Below are 17,697 nucleotides of genomic sequence, written 5' to 3'. Positions count from 1 at the left end.
AGAAGCAGAGTATGCCGTGCGAGGTACAGATGGTGTCAGAATTGGTAAAAAGGGCTGGTGAGAGAAGGTAAGTCTAACCTCCGCCTCATAGAAATCAGCCTTGGGCTGTTGATCTTGATTATCTTTCTCCCTTGTGAGGTTAAAGGGGGTCAGATGCCTCTGCCATGCCATTTTTACAGTGATCCTGTTTGGAAATAGGTGTTTTCTTTTATGTTAATAAAGTCAGACCAGAATTGGGTGGATCCTAAGCCTAATCACTCCTGAATTATAAAAAGACCAGAATAAACATGGAGACACAGAGGGAAGAGGAAGACAGACAATGGAGACAGATGCATCTATATCGCCAGGAAAACCAAAGTTTGCTGGCAGCTACTAGAAGCTGAAATAGACAAGGAGGGACCTCCCCATAGGGCCATGCTCTGAATTTGGACTTCTAGCCTCCTGAAGTGTGAGAAAATAAATGTCTGTTCTTTAAGGCCCCCCGCTTGTGCCACTTCTGTTACAGCAGCACTAGGTAACTGCCATGGATTGAATTGTGTCCCCCAAAGTGTGTGTCAACTTGGCTAGGTCATGATTCCCAGTATTGTGTGATTGTCTTCCATTTTGTGATTTGATGTTATTTTTCCTATGTGTTGTAAATCCTAATACCTGCCTGTGGTTAATGAGGCAAGACTAGGTTATGTTACAGAGGATTAGGGTGGGATGCAACATCCTTGCCCAGGTCACATCCCTGATACAATGTAAAGGGAGTTTCCCTGGGGTGTGGCCTGTACCACCTTTTGTCTTACAAGAGACAAAAGGAGAGAGAAGCGAGCAGAGAGGGGGAAACTCTTACCACCAATAAAAAAGAGCCGGAACCAAGCACAACCTTTGGATCTGGGGTTCCTGAGCTGAAAATCTCCTAGACCAGGAGAAGATCGATGACAAGGACCTTCCCCCAGAGCTGAAAGAGAAAGCCTTCCCTTGGAACTGGCACCCTGAATTCAGACTTCTAGCCTACTAGACTGTGAAATAATAAATTTTTGTTTGTTAAAGCTATCCACTTGTGGCATTTCTGTTATAGCAGCACTAGGTGACTAAGACAGTAACTAAGACACAGCTCTACTCATTGTGCCTTATTTCTCCCACTCAGGCCCACCCCTGGCACCCAAGATTAATTGTGTGATGCTGGAGAGGTCATTTATCCCTGCCCTGTCCTTCCTCTATGAGGGAGAAGTGACAAGGAAGGACTCTTTATCGGCTGCTGGAGGTTACAGAGGGTCATGACCACATTATTGTGAAATGAATGATGGCTGCAACCCCAGACTACAAAAGATGATCAGAATGCCCAGAAATGTACAGAATGAACTAGCCAAAAGTCTGGGAAATATCAAAAGACTTTTGGGGATTTAAAATTCAAAACCAGCAAAGTGTTGCTTGACACAAGCCCTGAGACTGAAGTAGATAGGGCGTAGGAAGGCCAAGGCAACCAGCCTTCTCAGCTTTTTATCAGAACTGCTGTTTGCAGGAGCCGGAGCACACACTGGTGTCAGGGAAGGGGTGGAAGCAGGCAGCATTCAACTTTGAAGAGCCTCAGCAAGAAAAAGGCAATGGTGGTGGTGGTGGTGTTCTAATATCAGCCCAGCCATGGCAAGAGGTTGTTGAATTTTTTACTTTGAATATGCTCCCTCTCTGGATTCCTCCTTATCCCTACCTCCCTTGAGTCAGTTTGCTTGGAATAAAAGTGTAGCAGTTCATCATTATTCCCTGCAAGGTGTGTGCAATCACAAATGCAGACAGTGCATCTTATGAATGTATATGTTAAAAGAAAAAAAGAAAAGACTGATAAAAAGGAAATGCTGAAGCAAAGACAGACAAACCCCTTCATGTAGGAAGTGCTCTGAACTATTGTCATGGGAAAGTAACCTGGGAGCTCAGTTTCGATTTTGTACCTAAATGGTTGATCTTAAATTGAAGGCCTTAGAATTAGCACATATTCTATTTTGACTCTTTATTTCTGCCATCAAGGAGCAAAAAACGACACATGATAAAGGAGTTGGACAGGGAATTGATTGGGGAATAAACATATTTCATATGCAATGGGACTAAAATGGAGAAAACAAGAAACAATCGAAGAAACTTTTTTCTTTTTTTTTTTAAATATGTAATGTCTGCCTGGAGAATATGCACTTATTTTTCATGATCCAAGTCAGTTGCCACTCTCTCTGTGAAGGCTTTCCTGACACCTGTCCCCAACTAAGTAGAAGTGGTCACTCTTTCCTTTTTGCGCAACTCTATCCAGAACAGGTTTCTATCCTAGCATATCTGGCACATTGTTGCACTGTTTTGTTTATGTGCTTGTCACTAGGGAGCCAATGGGTGATGCAAAAGATTAATAAGCTTGGCTGATAACCAAAAAGTTAGAGGTTTGGGTCCACTCAGAGGCATCTAGGAAGAAAGGCCTAGTGATCTACTTCTGAAACATCAACCAAAAAAAAAAAAAAAAGGAGCACCTGCTGATGTTGCTTATGCACAACCAAATACCTCCCGGGATCTGTTTTGGTTTGCAGGTTTTGGGTCATGGTTTCATAAGACATCCCAATCGATTGGCCTAATACTGTTCTTCAGTGCTTCTGTTCTACTTCCTAGTTTATAGTGTAGTTCTTGGTGTCTTAAATGTCACCGAACAACCACCCACGTTATAGCTGGTCTCCATTCACCCAGAGCAGCAGAGGAAGAAGGAAAGTCAGGAATCAGAGGAGGAAATGGAATGTGTGTCTGGTTGCCTTTTTCAACAACTGCCTCTTTTGCTATGAGACCAAAAGAACTGGATGGTGACCAGCTACCATTACTGAACATTTTGATCAAGATTCTATAGAAGGATCTTGATCAAAAAAGTGAATATGGACTTGCAGGCAACATGGCACTATAGTCAGAAGCACCACGCTGTCCCTCCACAGCAAAGATCAGAAAAACTAAGTCAAACAGAGTCACATGTCAATCCCGAAACCCTAAGCATCAAATGAAGAGATAAAGAACTCAGCCAAGCACCGAATGGAATAGGAAACTGAGCGAGAACAGGGAGCAAGGAGAGATACATGCAGAGGTCCCCTATCAGCTACTGCAGCATGGATCTGCCATCTTGGACTCCTATCTGAGATCAGCAAACAGGGGGTGCAAGAAAGCAGCTTCACGGAGCTTCCAGCAGGAGACAGAACAACCGGTTATCAGCGATATAGACTTTCCCACCCCCCCACACTTCTTCATCCCCCCTTAGCTGCCTCTGCTTCCTGCAGCCACAGTCTCTTGGCCAGGAAGCATCAGTTTCACCCCAGTGCTGCTTGGATTCCACCTGCCCACACTGGTCAGCTCCCTGAGTGCCTTTTGTTGGCTGCTGGTGTTTCTTTTTTCTGCTTCTTTAGATTTCCTCCTTACCTCTCACCACCTCCCCCTCCTTTCTCTCAAATACCTGGCTCCATGTGCCATCTTCGCTTCTTCCTGAAAGGCTGCAAAACACCATTCGACTGTGAAACTGCTTCTCAGCCCATGCTGCCATGCTGGTGGGACACCCAGGGCTTTTTTGTTTCTTTGCTCTGATTTGTTCTGTTTTGATTTATTTGTTTTCTTTTTCTTTTCTCGGCTTGGGTATTAGCTGGGCAGTACCATGCAGCTTGGAAGCTACTCCCTTACTCTGCGCAGATGCACAGGGACATCCCTGGGGCATTTCTTCTTCTTTTTTTTTGGTTTTGGTTTTCTTTCCTTTGTTTTGTTTTCTTTTCTCTCTTATTCCCTTTTGGTCTTTCTTCATTTCCACTTTCTCGATATACCCATTTTTTCTTTTACCCTTTTTTTTTTTATTTTTTGTTTTTCCCCATTTCTCAGTCTCTCATCTCTCCACTCGAATAGCAAGCTCCCTTAGCACTCTTTTTTGTCTGTGTGTATGTTTTTTGGCTCCTGTTCCAGTCTCCTCTCTCTCCTCTTACCCATACTCATCTTAGCTCCACACATCACAATCTACCCCCTCCTTCCTGCCTACCTGCACCATGCACTGAACATCACACTCCCAAGCAGTACATGCATGGCCTACTGGAACCTGCCCTGCACTGATTCCCAGCCCGCACTGTCAGCCCTGGTATGTGCCACAAACAATGCATCCCAGAAACTCCCCTTCAGCTGGCCCTGCCCTGCTGTACCATACCTGAGTGACTGATCCTGCCCATTGGAGAAGGAGGTGAAAAGTACCATACCTACAGATGAGCAAACAACAAAGAATGCACAGCCTGCTTGCTCAGACATAACCAAATAAAACAAAAAACAGGATGAAATAAACAAATCTACAATCAGTAAACGAGGAAAATAACCACTGAATGCCCCAAAGAGAGCAGACAGTATCAAAACATTTACAAAGGCAGGACAGGATGGTTCCAGGAGGCATCCAAAATAAAACAGCAGATAACCTTCCAGTAGAAGAAAAGGCACTAGACCTAAATGATTCAAATCTCTAAAATCCAGAACTATCCAGGAGTTGAAGCAAAAAGCAGACAAAAATGAGGAAAAAATAGGCAAATTCATGGAAAAGGCAGACAAATTCATGGAAAATACAGACCAAAAAAAGGAAGAATTCAAGAAAATAATACAAGAAAAAAATACTAAAATAAATTCACAACTAGAAATCATACAAAAACAACAATTAGAAATCCAAAAGATAAACAACAAGATTTTAGAAATGGACGGTGTCATAGCAGGGCTGAGGAGCAGGTTTGAAACAATGGAAGATAGGATCAGCGAAATTGAAGACAAACACTTGACTACAACTGTGAGGAAAAATCAAAAAAAAGAATGAAGAAAAATGAGGAAACCCTGAGAATTATGTGGGATACAATCAAAAGCAAAAATCTGTGAGTGATTGGAGTTGCAGAATACGGGGAGAAAGCAGAAAACACAGAGAGGATCACTGAAGAATTGCTGACAGAAAACATCCCCAATATCATGAAAGATGAAAAGCTTATCATCCAAGAAGCTCAACACACCCCATATAAAATAGACCCCAAAAGAAAATCACCAAGGCATATCATAATCACACTCACTAAAATCAAAGAATCTTGAGAGCAGCTCAAGAAAAAGAAAAAGTCATATACAGAGGAGAAGCAATAAGACTAAGCTCGGTTTATTCGACAGAAACCATGCAGGCAAGAAGGCAATGGGATGACATGTATAAAGTCTTGAAAGAAAAACATTGCCAGCCAAGAATAATATATCCTGCAAAACTCTTGTTCAAATATGATGGTATAATTAGGTCATTTCCAGATAAACACAAATAAAGGGACTATGTAAAAACCAAACCAAACTTACAAGACTTATTAAAGGGAGTCCTTCAATATGAGAACAAACAACATCAGACCACAGGCTGAATATAGGACACAGGATTGTACTAGCCAGATACCAACCTAGGAAATGAACTTTTAAGGACTATGCAAAACCAAAAAAATTAAAACAGGGAACTAGAGAGGTTAATCTGTAAATGACAATAGCATCAGAACAATAAAAGAGAGAATAAATGGTGTAAGTATAGAACTTCCTAATGGAGAGGAAGGCAAGGTGATACCAATAATAGATTGGTTCAAATCTAGTAAGATAAGGGTAAATTTCAAGGTAACCACAAAGAAAGTTAACTAATCTACTCATCAAAATAAAGAAAAAAAAAAATAAAGTCTCAGTAAAAACAAAACCTACAAAATCAAATAAATGAAAAAAAAAAATCCACAAACAAAAGGAACTCAACACAGGAGCATAAGAGGAACAAAGAAAACATCAGCACCACAAAAAAAAAAAAAAAAAAAAAAAGACTACAAAATGCAATCCCATTCCCAGGAATATATCCTAGAGAAATAAGAGCTGTCACACAAATAGAAATATGCACATGCATATTCACTGCAGCGCTGTTCACAATAACAAAAAGATGTAAACAACCTAGATGCCCATCAACAGATGAATGGATAAACAATGATACATACACACAACGGAGTATTATGCAACGATAAAAAACAATGATGAATCTGTGATGCATCTTATAACATGGATGGAACTGGAGGACATTATGCTGAGTGAAATAAGTCAATCACAAAAAGACAAATATTGTATGAGACCTCCACTGTAAAAACTCATGAAAAAGTTTACACACAAAAACAAACAATCTTTGTTGGTTACGAGGGTTGGGAGGGGTGGTGGTGGGGAACTAAATAGACAATAGATAAGTGGTAACTTTGGTGAAGGGTAAGACAGTACACAATACTGGGGAAGCCAGCACAACTTGTACAAATAAAGGTCATGGAAGCTCCATAGATGCTTCCAAACTCCTTGAGGGACTGAATTGTTGGGCGGAGGGCTGTGGGGACCATGGTCTCAGGGAACATCTAGCTCAATTGGCATAACACAGTTTATAAAGACAATGTTCTACATTCTACCTTGGTGAGTAGCATCTGGGGTCTTAAAAGCCTGTGAGCAGCCATCTACGATACTCCACTGGTCTCACCCCTTCAGGAGCAAGGGAGAATGAAGAGAACAAGATACAAGGAAAAGATCAGTCCAACGGACTAATGGACCACAGCTACCATGGCCTCCACCAGACTGAGTCCAGTACAGTGAGATGGTGCCCGGCTACCACCACTGACTGCTCTGACTGGGATCGCAATAGAGGGTCCTGGACAGAGCTGGAAAAGGATGTAGAAAAAAATTCTAATTCACAAAAAAAAAAAAAAAAAGGACTAGATTTACTGGCCTGATGACTGGAGAAACCTGAGAGTATGGCCCCCGGACACCGTTTTAGCTCAGCAGTGAAGTCACTCCCGAAGTTCACCATTCAGCCAGGGATTGTACAGACTCATAAAACAAAATGGAACTAATGAGGCACAACAGTCCAGGGACAAGGACTAGAAGGCAGGAGGGGACAGGAAAGCTGGTGATAAGGAATCCAAAGTTGTGATGGGACAGTGTTGACATGTCATGGGGTTGTTAACCATTGTCATAGGGCAATATGTGTACTGACTGTTTAATGAGAAACTATTTGTTCTGCAAACCTTCATCTAAGGTACAAAAAAAAAAAAAAAGAATTATCTATGTGAGATCAAATTGACAACAGCAACTCAAAAGCTTTGATGGGAAGCCTAGGGGGTAGTAAGTTGAAGATAATGGTGATGGAACAATTTGGAAAAGGATAGTGAGAATAGCAGCACAAATGGAAGAATGTAATCAATGTCACTGAATTGTACATGTAGAAACTTTTGAAATGGTGTAACTTTGGCTGTGTACATTTTCACCAAAAGAAGGGTCCTCCAAGGTCGAGAAGGGAGAGTGTTGACATGTCATGGGATTGTTAACCAATGTCATAAAACAATATGTATACTGACTGTTTAATGAGAAACTATTTGTTCCGTAAACCTTCATCTAAAGTACAATTTTAAAAAATGGGGGAATATGCAGAATAGAATTTCAAATTCTTGATGCAATCCAGTCTTTCCGTAGCCTTTGAAGCTGGATGAACCACTGAAACTATTGTTCTGAGATAATATTAAACTTTAAACCTTTAACCAAAACTATACCCTGAAGACTTCTTTGAGGCAAATAATAAATCAAAACCAAAGCTGTTGTCATCGAGTCGATTCTGACTCATAGCAACCCTATAGGACAGAGTGGAACTTCCCCTCAAAATTTCCAAGCTTATAATTTTTTACAGAAGCGGACTGACATATGTTTCTCCCACAGAGGGGTTGGTGGATTCCAACCACTAAACTTTCAGCTAGTAGTTGAGGGCTTAACCACTGTGCAACCAGGGCTCCTTGAAGCAAACAAAAATTTAGCATAATTAGTAAAGTATGTCTGCCTTGAGCATCGTCCCCTTTTAAAGAGTTATCTGTGTGAGATCAGACTGGCAACAGTAACTCAAAAGTTCGGGTGAGAAGGTTAGGGGGCAGTGAGTTTAAGTTAATGATAGTGAAATAATTTGGAAAAGGATAGCGAGAATGGTTGAAGAATGTAATCAGTGTCACTGACTGTACATGTAGATATTGTTGAAATGGTGTATGTTTTGCTGTGCATATTTTCATGAAAAAAAAAATCCCTACGTTACACAGTTTTACTCTGACACATAGGGTCACTCTGAGTCGGAATCAACTTGATAGAAACTGGTTTACAGGTTGTCTGTCCTCAGATGACATTCCTTAAAGAGAGAACATTGTCCTGTCCACCTGTATCTCTCCAGTACATGAAATAGTACCTGCCACATGATAGGGGCTCCATGAATGTTTGTTATAGGACAACTTTGAAAGGAAACTACTTGATACTGTGGAGAAGGCAGTGCCAGCACTCAGTACAATCCTGTGAAGGTTACAAATATCTTTAGAACATTCTCATATCCTTCTCTAGACCTTCTTCTCCTTAAATGCCTTCTCCTCAGATTGCCAAGTCTTGGAGAAGTGGCCTTTGGTCCAAAGCCCCAGGCTATACACCGCAAGTGTCTCCCTCTTCCTAAGAGCTCCTTGACCTCAAAATGCCTGCCTTTCTACCTCAGATCTTCCCTCCCCGAAATAAAAATCTTCAAGAAAAAAGATAGCATCCTAACTTGAATAATTCTCTAGTTGGAGAAATTTCAAAAATAATGATAAAGGGCAAGGAAGAACTCCAAATGTGCCAGGAAGAGACTTGTGAGCATGGCTTTGAATCACTTTGCTCTGGAGTCTTCTCTCCTCTGGCCTGGGCAATCAACACACTTGCAAGTCGACGATCGTATTCAGTGTTTGTACAGTTCATCCACCACGTCCCACACCCTGGCTTTGTAACTTGGAGTGCTGAAATTGCAGTCATTTTATATGGCGTGACTGAAGGTATTCCTATTCTCCTGAGAAGAACAAAAAGGACTCCTCATTTCCCTCTCATTATAATTTCCTCCAGATTTTTAAATTAAAAAAAAAGAAAAGATGAAAGAATCTGGGTTAATAGAAGACTCCTAACTCCATCTCAAAGATAATGTGCATCCATCTCAGTTATAAAAACTCCTTCAGAGAAAGCCTTTCCCTATTAACTCTTCAGAATATTCACTTCCTGGTCTTTGTTCAATCATTAAGTGATTTTAATTTCCATTAGTATTTTTTTCTCCACTGACATGTAGCAAAACCAAGTTACAAATATTCCCAGCTCTTTATAATGCAATGCCCCCACCCCATATTATTTACTGGCAGTTAGGTCAGTGGCTTAATAGCATGAACACGGTGGGGACAAGCTGTAAGGTCATCAATCTTTAATTCCTCATAGCAGCATTAAAGAGTACGAAAATAAAGTCCTAACATAAAGAAATATTAATGTAAGTGTACACAAAAATGAATAAAGAATCCCAAATCTAAGATTGCAAGGAACTAGAAGTGATTTTTCTCAACCTCTCACTCACTGTTGGAATTTTCATCATGGGTTCTCCAACATATATTTCTTTTAATTATCATTCAAACAACTCCAATGGCAAGGAATTCACTACCACTCAATGTATCTTATTTCATTATAATCCCCAAATTTCTGGAAGATTCGTTCTGAAATTCAGCCCAAATCTATCTTCCAGTTAGACTGCTTGATAAATTTGAGGCAACTGACACTCTCTCTTCTATCTAGACTGTCCTTAAAATAGTTGCAGGTAGTTTTTGAGTCTCTCTTTCCTTATCATCTTTAGACAGGCATTGCTTATCTTTGTTCACTTCCAGTCCCTGATGCTATGCAGCATGACTAGTAATTAGAAGTGAATGCAAGAATGAATGAGTGAACATATACCCTAGTTTTATCTCTGTGGTACAAGGAGTTGGCAGAAAATGCTCAGGATGTGAAATCACTCAGTCCTCCACCACGGCCAACTGCAAGTGAAGGGTCCCTCAAGTCAGGTGCAGAAGGGATGCTCTGGGTCTGAGTGAAGTAGGTACTCTGTTACTAGCCAGGGTGTGGACACCCACCTCCTGGGAGTTAACTAGAGCTGCAAGAACTGCCCATTCACACTTACTCAGAGACCTAAATAAACAAACCCACAAGGCAGAAGTGTCTCCCGGCTTTCTGCATTTAGCCAGGGTTTAAAATATCCAAATATCTCTGATGTCAGGAAAAGCTTTCAATAAAGTAAGGCTTCAGAGTGTAAGAAAATAGGGGACAGGGTAGAATTTAAGAATGCCTTCCTACTTAAATAAATTCATGTTTATTTAAAACATTATGTAGTTCGAACACATTTAGGTTAGACATTGTGACTGAGAACACAGAATAGGCTCCCAAACTGGAGGAGGAGAATGTTTAACCCCAGCTCTGCTCCTTACTCACTGTAAGATCTTGAACAAGTTATTTAACATCTGTATGCCTCAGTTTTTACAACTGTAAAAAACTGGTATGTTAATACCACCAACCACGCAGAATTGCTGTGAGGATTCATACTTCATGAACTGCTTAGAATAGTGCTCGGCATAGAGAAAGTAGCATTTATGGCAGCTGTGTTTTCAGAGGCACAGCATCTCAGGTACAAATGTACCTGCGGGGACATATCCTAAAGATGCGTTGGGGAGATCCTGCATCTCACTGCTCCGTAACCATCTCATAGTCCAGCAACCTCACATCATAGGATGATAGAGTTCAGAAGAAAGACTGGTAAGCTAATTATCAGGAGATTGGGTTCTGGTCCCTGCTGGATCATGAATTAGCTGGCTGGTCTCTGTTAACCCTTTTAATCTCAAGGTTTAAGAACTGACATGGTGTTATAATGCTCCTAACGATAAAAGGTCAGCTGATAAATATGAAGCTTTCTAATAACCCATCAAGCTTTCCCACTCTCTTGTACACTCTTCAAGACTGAATGGGCTTGGAATGACCAACCATCATCCTAGTCTCTCACTCTCTCCCCTTCTGTCTCTCTGTCTTTCTTCCCTTCAATGTTGCTCTTAGAACAAGGCCTGCAACATAATGTTTACCATTGTTATTATTATTGATTCAACCCACAGGCTCATCGGTTTTGATCCTCATTTTAAAAAGTACACACCATTCTGTACTTTCAACGTTATAAATAGTCTGATAGCAAGATGAAGTAAAGAAGAATAAACCCAAGACAAAATATAAACCAAAAAAAACAAACCCATTGCCGTTGAGTAGATTCCGACTCATAGCGACCTTATATAGCAAGAAAAATATCTTTAGTTCCCTCCCTTAAGTAGAGAGGTCACATTTTATGCCATATATCTCAGGCTTCCTCTCTGCTACGCTCCACCACAGCCCACATGGAAACTTAACTGTGTGAGCTGAGCAAGGTGGTTCTGAAGTCAGATTCATCTCATGATACCGGCAAATTCCAAGAGAAGGAAAGTCATCTCAGTCACAGGGCTGTATTCACTGAGACCATTCTGCAGGGCTGTTCATGTTTTTGCTCTCTGTACTTGGTATAATAATTATCTCATCCTCATAAGATTTGTATCTAATAGCGTCCTTGGCCATGACTCTAACAACAGTCATCACCCTTGAAGAATGGAATTAGTAGTGCAGAAAGAAAACACCACATCTCCTCACAGCTATCGTAACAAAGTCTTTCCAATCCCTCATATGAACTGAGTTCCAGCCCCTTAATCATGCTAATATTCTCATGTTCCATTTCAACCACATCCTTTTCAGAGCCTGATGCTCCCTGACAAGGTTATGACTCACATACACTACTTTTCAAAACTTAGACCATCAACTTGCATTGATACAGTCTGCACTTATGCAAGTTGTTGTAACAGTCCTTGGTAAAGAGGACTGCAGCAAACGTGACAGGAGATATGTGACCAGCATCCTTCTGAATTTCAGGTCTGCTTATGATCTTTTCCTTTACACTTAATGGATTCCAGCACAGAATAAGTAATAAAGAATTACTGCTATACAGTTGAGGCAAATTAAAATCAAAGCATCTGAAACTTCAGCAGTGAATTGAGGCTGGCCCTGAATACCAATTGCAACCCATAAAGGTAAAGTATAATCAGGGCTTTGGCTGGAAGTCTGGAAATAAGCTGCCCAGGTGGGACCAAATTTAGATTGAAATTATGCAGAGTTCTGGAAAGTATGCTCAGTCCCACCGGTCCAGGCTGGGATGCTAGCTCATGTCTCCCTGTTAGCACTCACCATTTTTGCAGAGCAGGACCGCCAGGAAGTCTTGAGAAGAGGAATTGATGTAGAGCAAGAGGCTGGGAGCCTGAGCTGTCATAAAGCTAAACGCAATGTTCTCCTTGGATGGAGCTGCATCCACATAAATAGCTGAGGACGAGAGGCTTATATTCTTGGTCACAGGGTAAGGTTCTTGAAACATGTATGTAACTGAAGTGCCGGCCTTGAAAACTGCAGAAACCTCTGCAAAATATAAGAGGGAAATCACACATTGAAACATTCAGTCAAACATTCTGGAAAAGAGTAACTGCTTGTTAATCATCTCCCATGTGCCAGCAGGGTGCCTGGATGGTGCAAAGGTTTGAACTCAGCTACTAACCTAAAGGTTGGCAGTTCAAACCCATCCAGTGGTGCTGCAGAAGAAAGGCCTGGCAATCTGCTTGTGTGACGATGACAGCCAAGAAGACCCTATGAAACAATTCTACTCTGTAACACATGAGGTCGCCGTGAGTTGAGATTTACTCAACAGCAATGAGTTTGATTTTGGTTTTATGTACCAGGCATTATGTGGAGAGTTTTCACATAGATTATATAATGTGCTCCACACAATAATTTTGACAGTGTCGGAGCCATCACTTTTCTCTAAAGATGATAATCTTGAGGCTTACAAACGTTAAGTGCCTTGAACAAGGTTACGCAGCTACAGGAGAGCACTCAGGGTTGGATCCTGAAGTTTAGGTGCAGGTCAGTATGCATTTGCAGAGTGACTGCCTTGTGTTGGCTAATTTCTCTAGATAGAAAGATACAGTGTCCCTGCCAACAGGTAAGCACTCAACCACTAACCAAAAGATTCGTAGTTCCAACCCACCTAGAGGCCTCGTGTGTGATCTGCTTCCGAAAGGTCACAGCCTTGAAATTCCTGTGTAGCGAAGCTCTATTCTGCAACACGTAAGGTCATCAGGAGTTGGAAGAGACTCGATGGCAACTGGTTGGTTGTCCCACAACCAGTATAGGGACATTTTACTGGGATCATCTTACTTTCCAAATAGGATCTTAATAGTACTGTTTTGTGTTTTTCTAGCGTGTCAGGAGGATTGTGAATGAATTCTAAATCACCAAGAGTAGGAAGGACGTTGAAGAGAGAGCAGGAATTCTCCACAGAGTTGGGTAAAGCGTGAGGGCCCATGAAACCAGAAGAGAAGGAATTCATAGAAAGGGCAGAGGTATCCAACTCCTGGACTCAATTTTTTTACATACTTAGGAATTTGTAAACAATTCCAAAAAACAACACAGGCTTGATCAAATAGACCTTCCTATGGGAAGCAATTCCAACAACACAACAAATTGGATGGAGGTCTGCTGCTACCATGGAGAGAGGTGGCATCTACAGACTGGTGAAATTCAATTAGCAGGAGCATGCAAATCACACAACCCTCTCTGTAAAATGTTCTCATTCCAACTGTTACAATGTCAGCTTAGTGGAACTAGCACGGGATTTGGCTTCAGTACTGGATCTGAAATCTCACTTTATTTCATTCTAGCTGTAGGATCCCAGGCAAGTTAGCCAACTCCATGGAGACTCTGTGTCCCCATGTGGTGAATGGGAAACCCAACACCTACCTCATCAGTATCCCCATATAGATAGATGAGCCGTGTGTAAAGGACTTCATAGAGCTGTCCTGCACAGTTTGAACTTATATACGCTTGGCGTTGAGATGGGATTTAACCCGAACCCATTTTAATAGCCTCCATGCAACATATCCGCTTGTTGACTAGACTTCCTTTCTAATGCCTAGATACTCCCTTCTTTCCATCAAGGCTGCTCTTGGCGTCTACATTAAAATTTATCTCTACAAAATGATTACATAAGAAGAAAAGGTGTCTTCACAGAAAAACATAGCTTAGATCTGGCAGCAAACCTCCACCATAAAAATAGAACCACAAACATCCACCTGTACTGTCTTGTTTAATTTCCCTTTTTCCAGAGTGATATGTGGAATGTTCCGAGTCCCCCATGAAGTTCTTTGATTGAGATGGTAGCGCCTAGAATGTAATCAAAGATGGCTTTTGCTTCCTAATTCTATTACAAATTTGTTTCACCTTGTGAAAATTCTGTAACAGCCTGTAATAGTGCCAACAACAACAGAAAAAATAAAGTTGTATATTCATGCACGTTGCCTAGCAGTTTGGGAATACCAGTTCACTTTTACTGAAGGTTCAGAGAAAGTGTTTTCTTTTACCATGCAGTTTACTACATCAGTACTCCTGACTATAAAGATATGCAGCAGAAACTTGTGGCAGTAAGGACTCTGGTTAACCATCAACTTGGTTCAAGCAGTTTCCTTGAGTGAATTTTCTGGGTGACATGTGGCCCATATTCTGAGCTACCATCTCCTAGTTAACAGAATAAATGGTTTTTATTTGATGTGTGTGTGTGTATTCAAATGTAAATCTAATTCAGGGCATTCTGTTATGAATAGAGTATTAGATAGGAGCATATATATTACTTTTTTTATACTTAGGACAAGAAATATTTTTAAAAAAAGCACTTTTGTAACTAGAAAAATCAAAACAAATGTCTGTCTCCCCTTCTCCTCCCACCCCGGTTTTATTTATTTTAAATGTTTTAGGTATTGTCAATTCCAACACAAAGATAAATCCAATAATGTGCCTGAACTCTTAAGCCTTGTAATTTAAGAGTTTAAGCTTGCTAATCAAATAAATTGAGTTGTCTGAATATCCAAAATCTTTGAGCTAAATAGAAGAGAAAAACATAACTTGAAGGTAATTATCTATGATTACCATGCTACTCCAGGCTACAATACAAGTATTAGAAAATCCTTTGGACACCTACCTGGTGGAGGGAATTGTTTTAATTATGTTCTGAGAAGACAGGACACACACTTTAAAATGCTAACACTGGTAGATGGATGTCTGAGGAGTGGTGTGAGAGCTGCAGAGACAATGTTCCCAGAGGAAGCCAGAGCAGGTGACTGTCTCTTTGGGCCAGGGTACCCTGAGAAGACCTCAAAGAGAAGATTGACATTTACTGGGCCTTGAAGGATGGAATGGACTCAGAGAAGTAGCGAGGAAGAAGGATGGTTTGTGAGCAGGTATGTGTCTCCAAATCTTGAAATCTGATTGACCTGGAGCTGGAACCTGGCTCTGCCACTTTGTAGCCCTCAAATCCCACTCAACCTCAGGTTATTCAAATCTAAATAGTGATCAATACAATGTTGTGATGGGTATAAGGATTGGGAAAAATCAAAACAAAACATAAGAATATGGTACATAGTAGGAACTCAATAAACAATAGCTGATCTCAGTAGTAGTAATTAAATTAGATTTAGAACTGTTACTGTTATTAGCTGCTGTCTAGTCAGCCCGACTCATGGCAGCCTCATGCACAGAGGAACTAAATGCTGCAAGCTACACTGTGATGGGTTGGGGGTCAGACCATTGTGATCCATAGAGTTTTCATTGGCTGATTTTTGGAAGTAGATTGCCAGGTCTTTCTTCCTATTCCGTCTTAGACTGGAAGCTTTGCTCAAAGCTGTTCAGTATCATAGCGACATGCAAGCCTCCACTGACAGACGGTGGTGACTGTGCATGGGGTGCAATGGCCAAGAATTGAAGCCAGGTCTCCCACATGGAAGGCAAGAATTCCACCGTTGAACCACCAATGCCTGAGATTTAGAATTAGAATAAGCACAAAGACCAGTGTTGGGTAATAAGTAGGCTAGTGGGTTACCTAGAAATCAGTCAGGTTGTACTTCATTTAGAAAGACTCAAACTAAAAAAAAAAAAATGAAAAAATTGGAAATATGAACACCAAGTGGATATTTCATAATATTAAGAACTTATTATTTTTCTTATGATAATGATACTCTGGATATATGCTTTTAATGAGTCTTTATATTTTAGCAAAGAACCCCTGGTGGTGCAGTGGTTAAGCGCTCCGTTGCAAACTGAAAGGTCAGCAGTTTGAACCAACCAGCCACTTCAAGGGAGAAAGATGTGGCAGTCTGCTTCCCTAAAGATTTACAGCCTTGGGAACCCTATGGGACCGTTCTACTCTGTGCTATAGAGTCACTATAAGTCAGAACTGACTCAATAGCAATGGTTTTTTGGTTTCATGTTTTAACAATAAATAATGAAATATTTATAGATGAAATGATATGATATATGGAATTCATTTCAATATAATAAAGGAGGAGAAGAGAAAATAAGGACAGATGAAATAAAAATGGTCATGAGTCAATAACTGTTGAAGCTAGATACTGAGTGTCTTAGCCTGGAAGCTCCACTGAAGCCTGTCCACCTGGGCGACCCTGCTGGTATCTGAAATACCGGTGGCAAAGCTTCCAGCATCACAGCAACATGCAAGCCACTACAGTACGACAAACTGATAGACCAGTGACGTACTGGGTACAAGAGGGTTCATTAAACTCTTCTCTTTACTACAGCATATATTCGAATTTTTCCACAGTAAAAAAAAAGATAGATTTTAACAGGAATGTAAATTATTAAAGAATTTTTGGACAGGCATTTGGCAATATGTAAAAAGCACCTAAGTGTACACACTATTTTGTTCACTGAAATTCTATTACTAAGGAAAAACGATCAACACGTGTTCATCACAGTATTATTTATGTGCAAAATTTAGAACAATCCAAACTTCTAAAACAATAAGAGCAAGAATTTAGCGAGCCTTTATATGCCGGGCATTACTCCAAGTGCTCTGCGAAGCATTTAATGCTCATCCCATGCTTTTATGAAGGGTAAGTGCATTGCTGCCATTTTAGAGACAAGAAAACCAGGGGATTGTAAGGTAGATGAGCCAGAATCTGAATTTAGGCAACCTGGAGCCAGAGCTTGAGTATTATCCTCTAAACTACAATGCTTTTGATGATAGAATGGACTAAATAAGCAAAGGCAATTCCATCGATGGAATATATTGTAATACTTCAAAATAATGCTTACAAATATTTATGAATTACATAGGAATGCTTATGAAATAAAGTAAGGAAAATCAAGATATCAAATGTAATTGATATAATGATCCTAGCTATATTAAATGCAAAGAAAGAACTAAAAGGGAACTGGAATTTTGTTTTGATTTTATCTGAGTAATTACATTGGATTTTTATTTTTCTAGATTTCCAAATTTTCTATACTAAACATGTATTATTTAACATTTTAAATAGTAAAATGAAAACATCAGGAGAGTCACACCCAGATTATTTAGATAATGAAGATGGGTACTAAAGACACACATCAGCAAGTGGTGCTGGAACAACCAGATATCCACGTGCAAAGGAATGAAATCGGACTCCTTCCTCACATCATACACAAAAATTAACTCAAAATGGATCAAAGACCTAAATATAAGCGCTAAAACTGTAAAACTCTTAGAAGATATCGTAGGTGAAAATCTTCATAAACTTGGATCAGTCAAGTTTCTTACCTATGACATCAAAAGTGCAAGAAACAAAAGAACTTGCAGATAAATTGGACTTTATCAAAATTAAAAAAAAATTGTACTTCAAAAGACACTAACAAGAAAGTGGGGAAAAA

General features: G+C 40.3%; 1 protein-coding gene across 1 annotated transcript in view; it reads right to left on the bottom strand.

Annotated features, from left to right (window-relative positions):
* CNTNAP5 (contactin associated protein family member 5) overlaps positions 1-17,697 on the bottom strand; it is a gene marked incomplete at its 5' end in the record, with an annotated part of 853,982 nt that overhangs the window by 151,467 nt on the left and 684,818 nt on the right. Inside the window, one exon of the mRNA XM_004390491.3 lies at positions 12,139-12,363. Within this exon, the coding sequence (XP_004390548.3) occupies positions 12,139-12,363 (225 nt within the window). The remainder of the gene's footprint in view (positions 1-12,138; positions 12,364-17,697) is intronic.

This window comes from Trichechus manatus, unplaced genomic scaffold (assembly GCF_000243295.1).
Source record: "Trichechus manatus latirostris isolate Lorelei unplaced genomic scaffold, TriManLat1.0 scaffold00303, whole genome shotgun sequence".
NCBI classification, from domain to species: Eukaryota; Metazoa; Chordata; class Mammalia; order Sirenia; family Trichechidae; genus Trichechus; species Trichechus manatus.
This window is presented reverse-complemented; position numbering and strand designations above follow the sequence as displayed.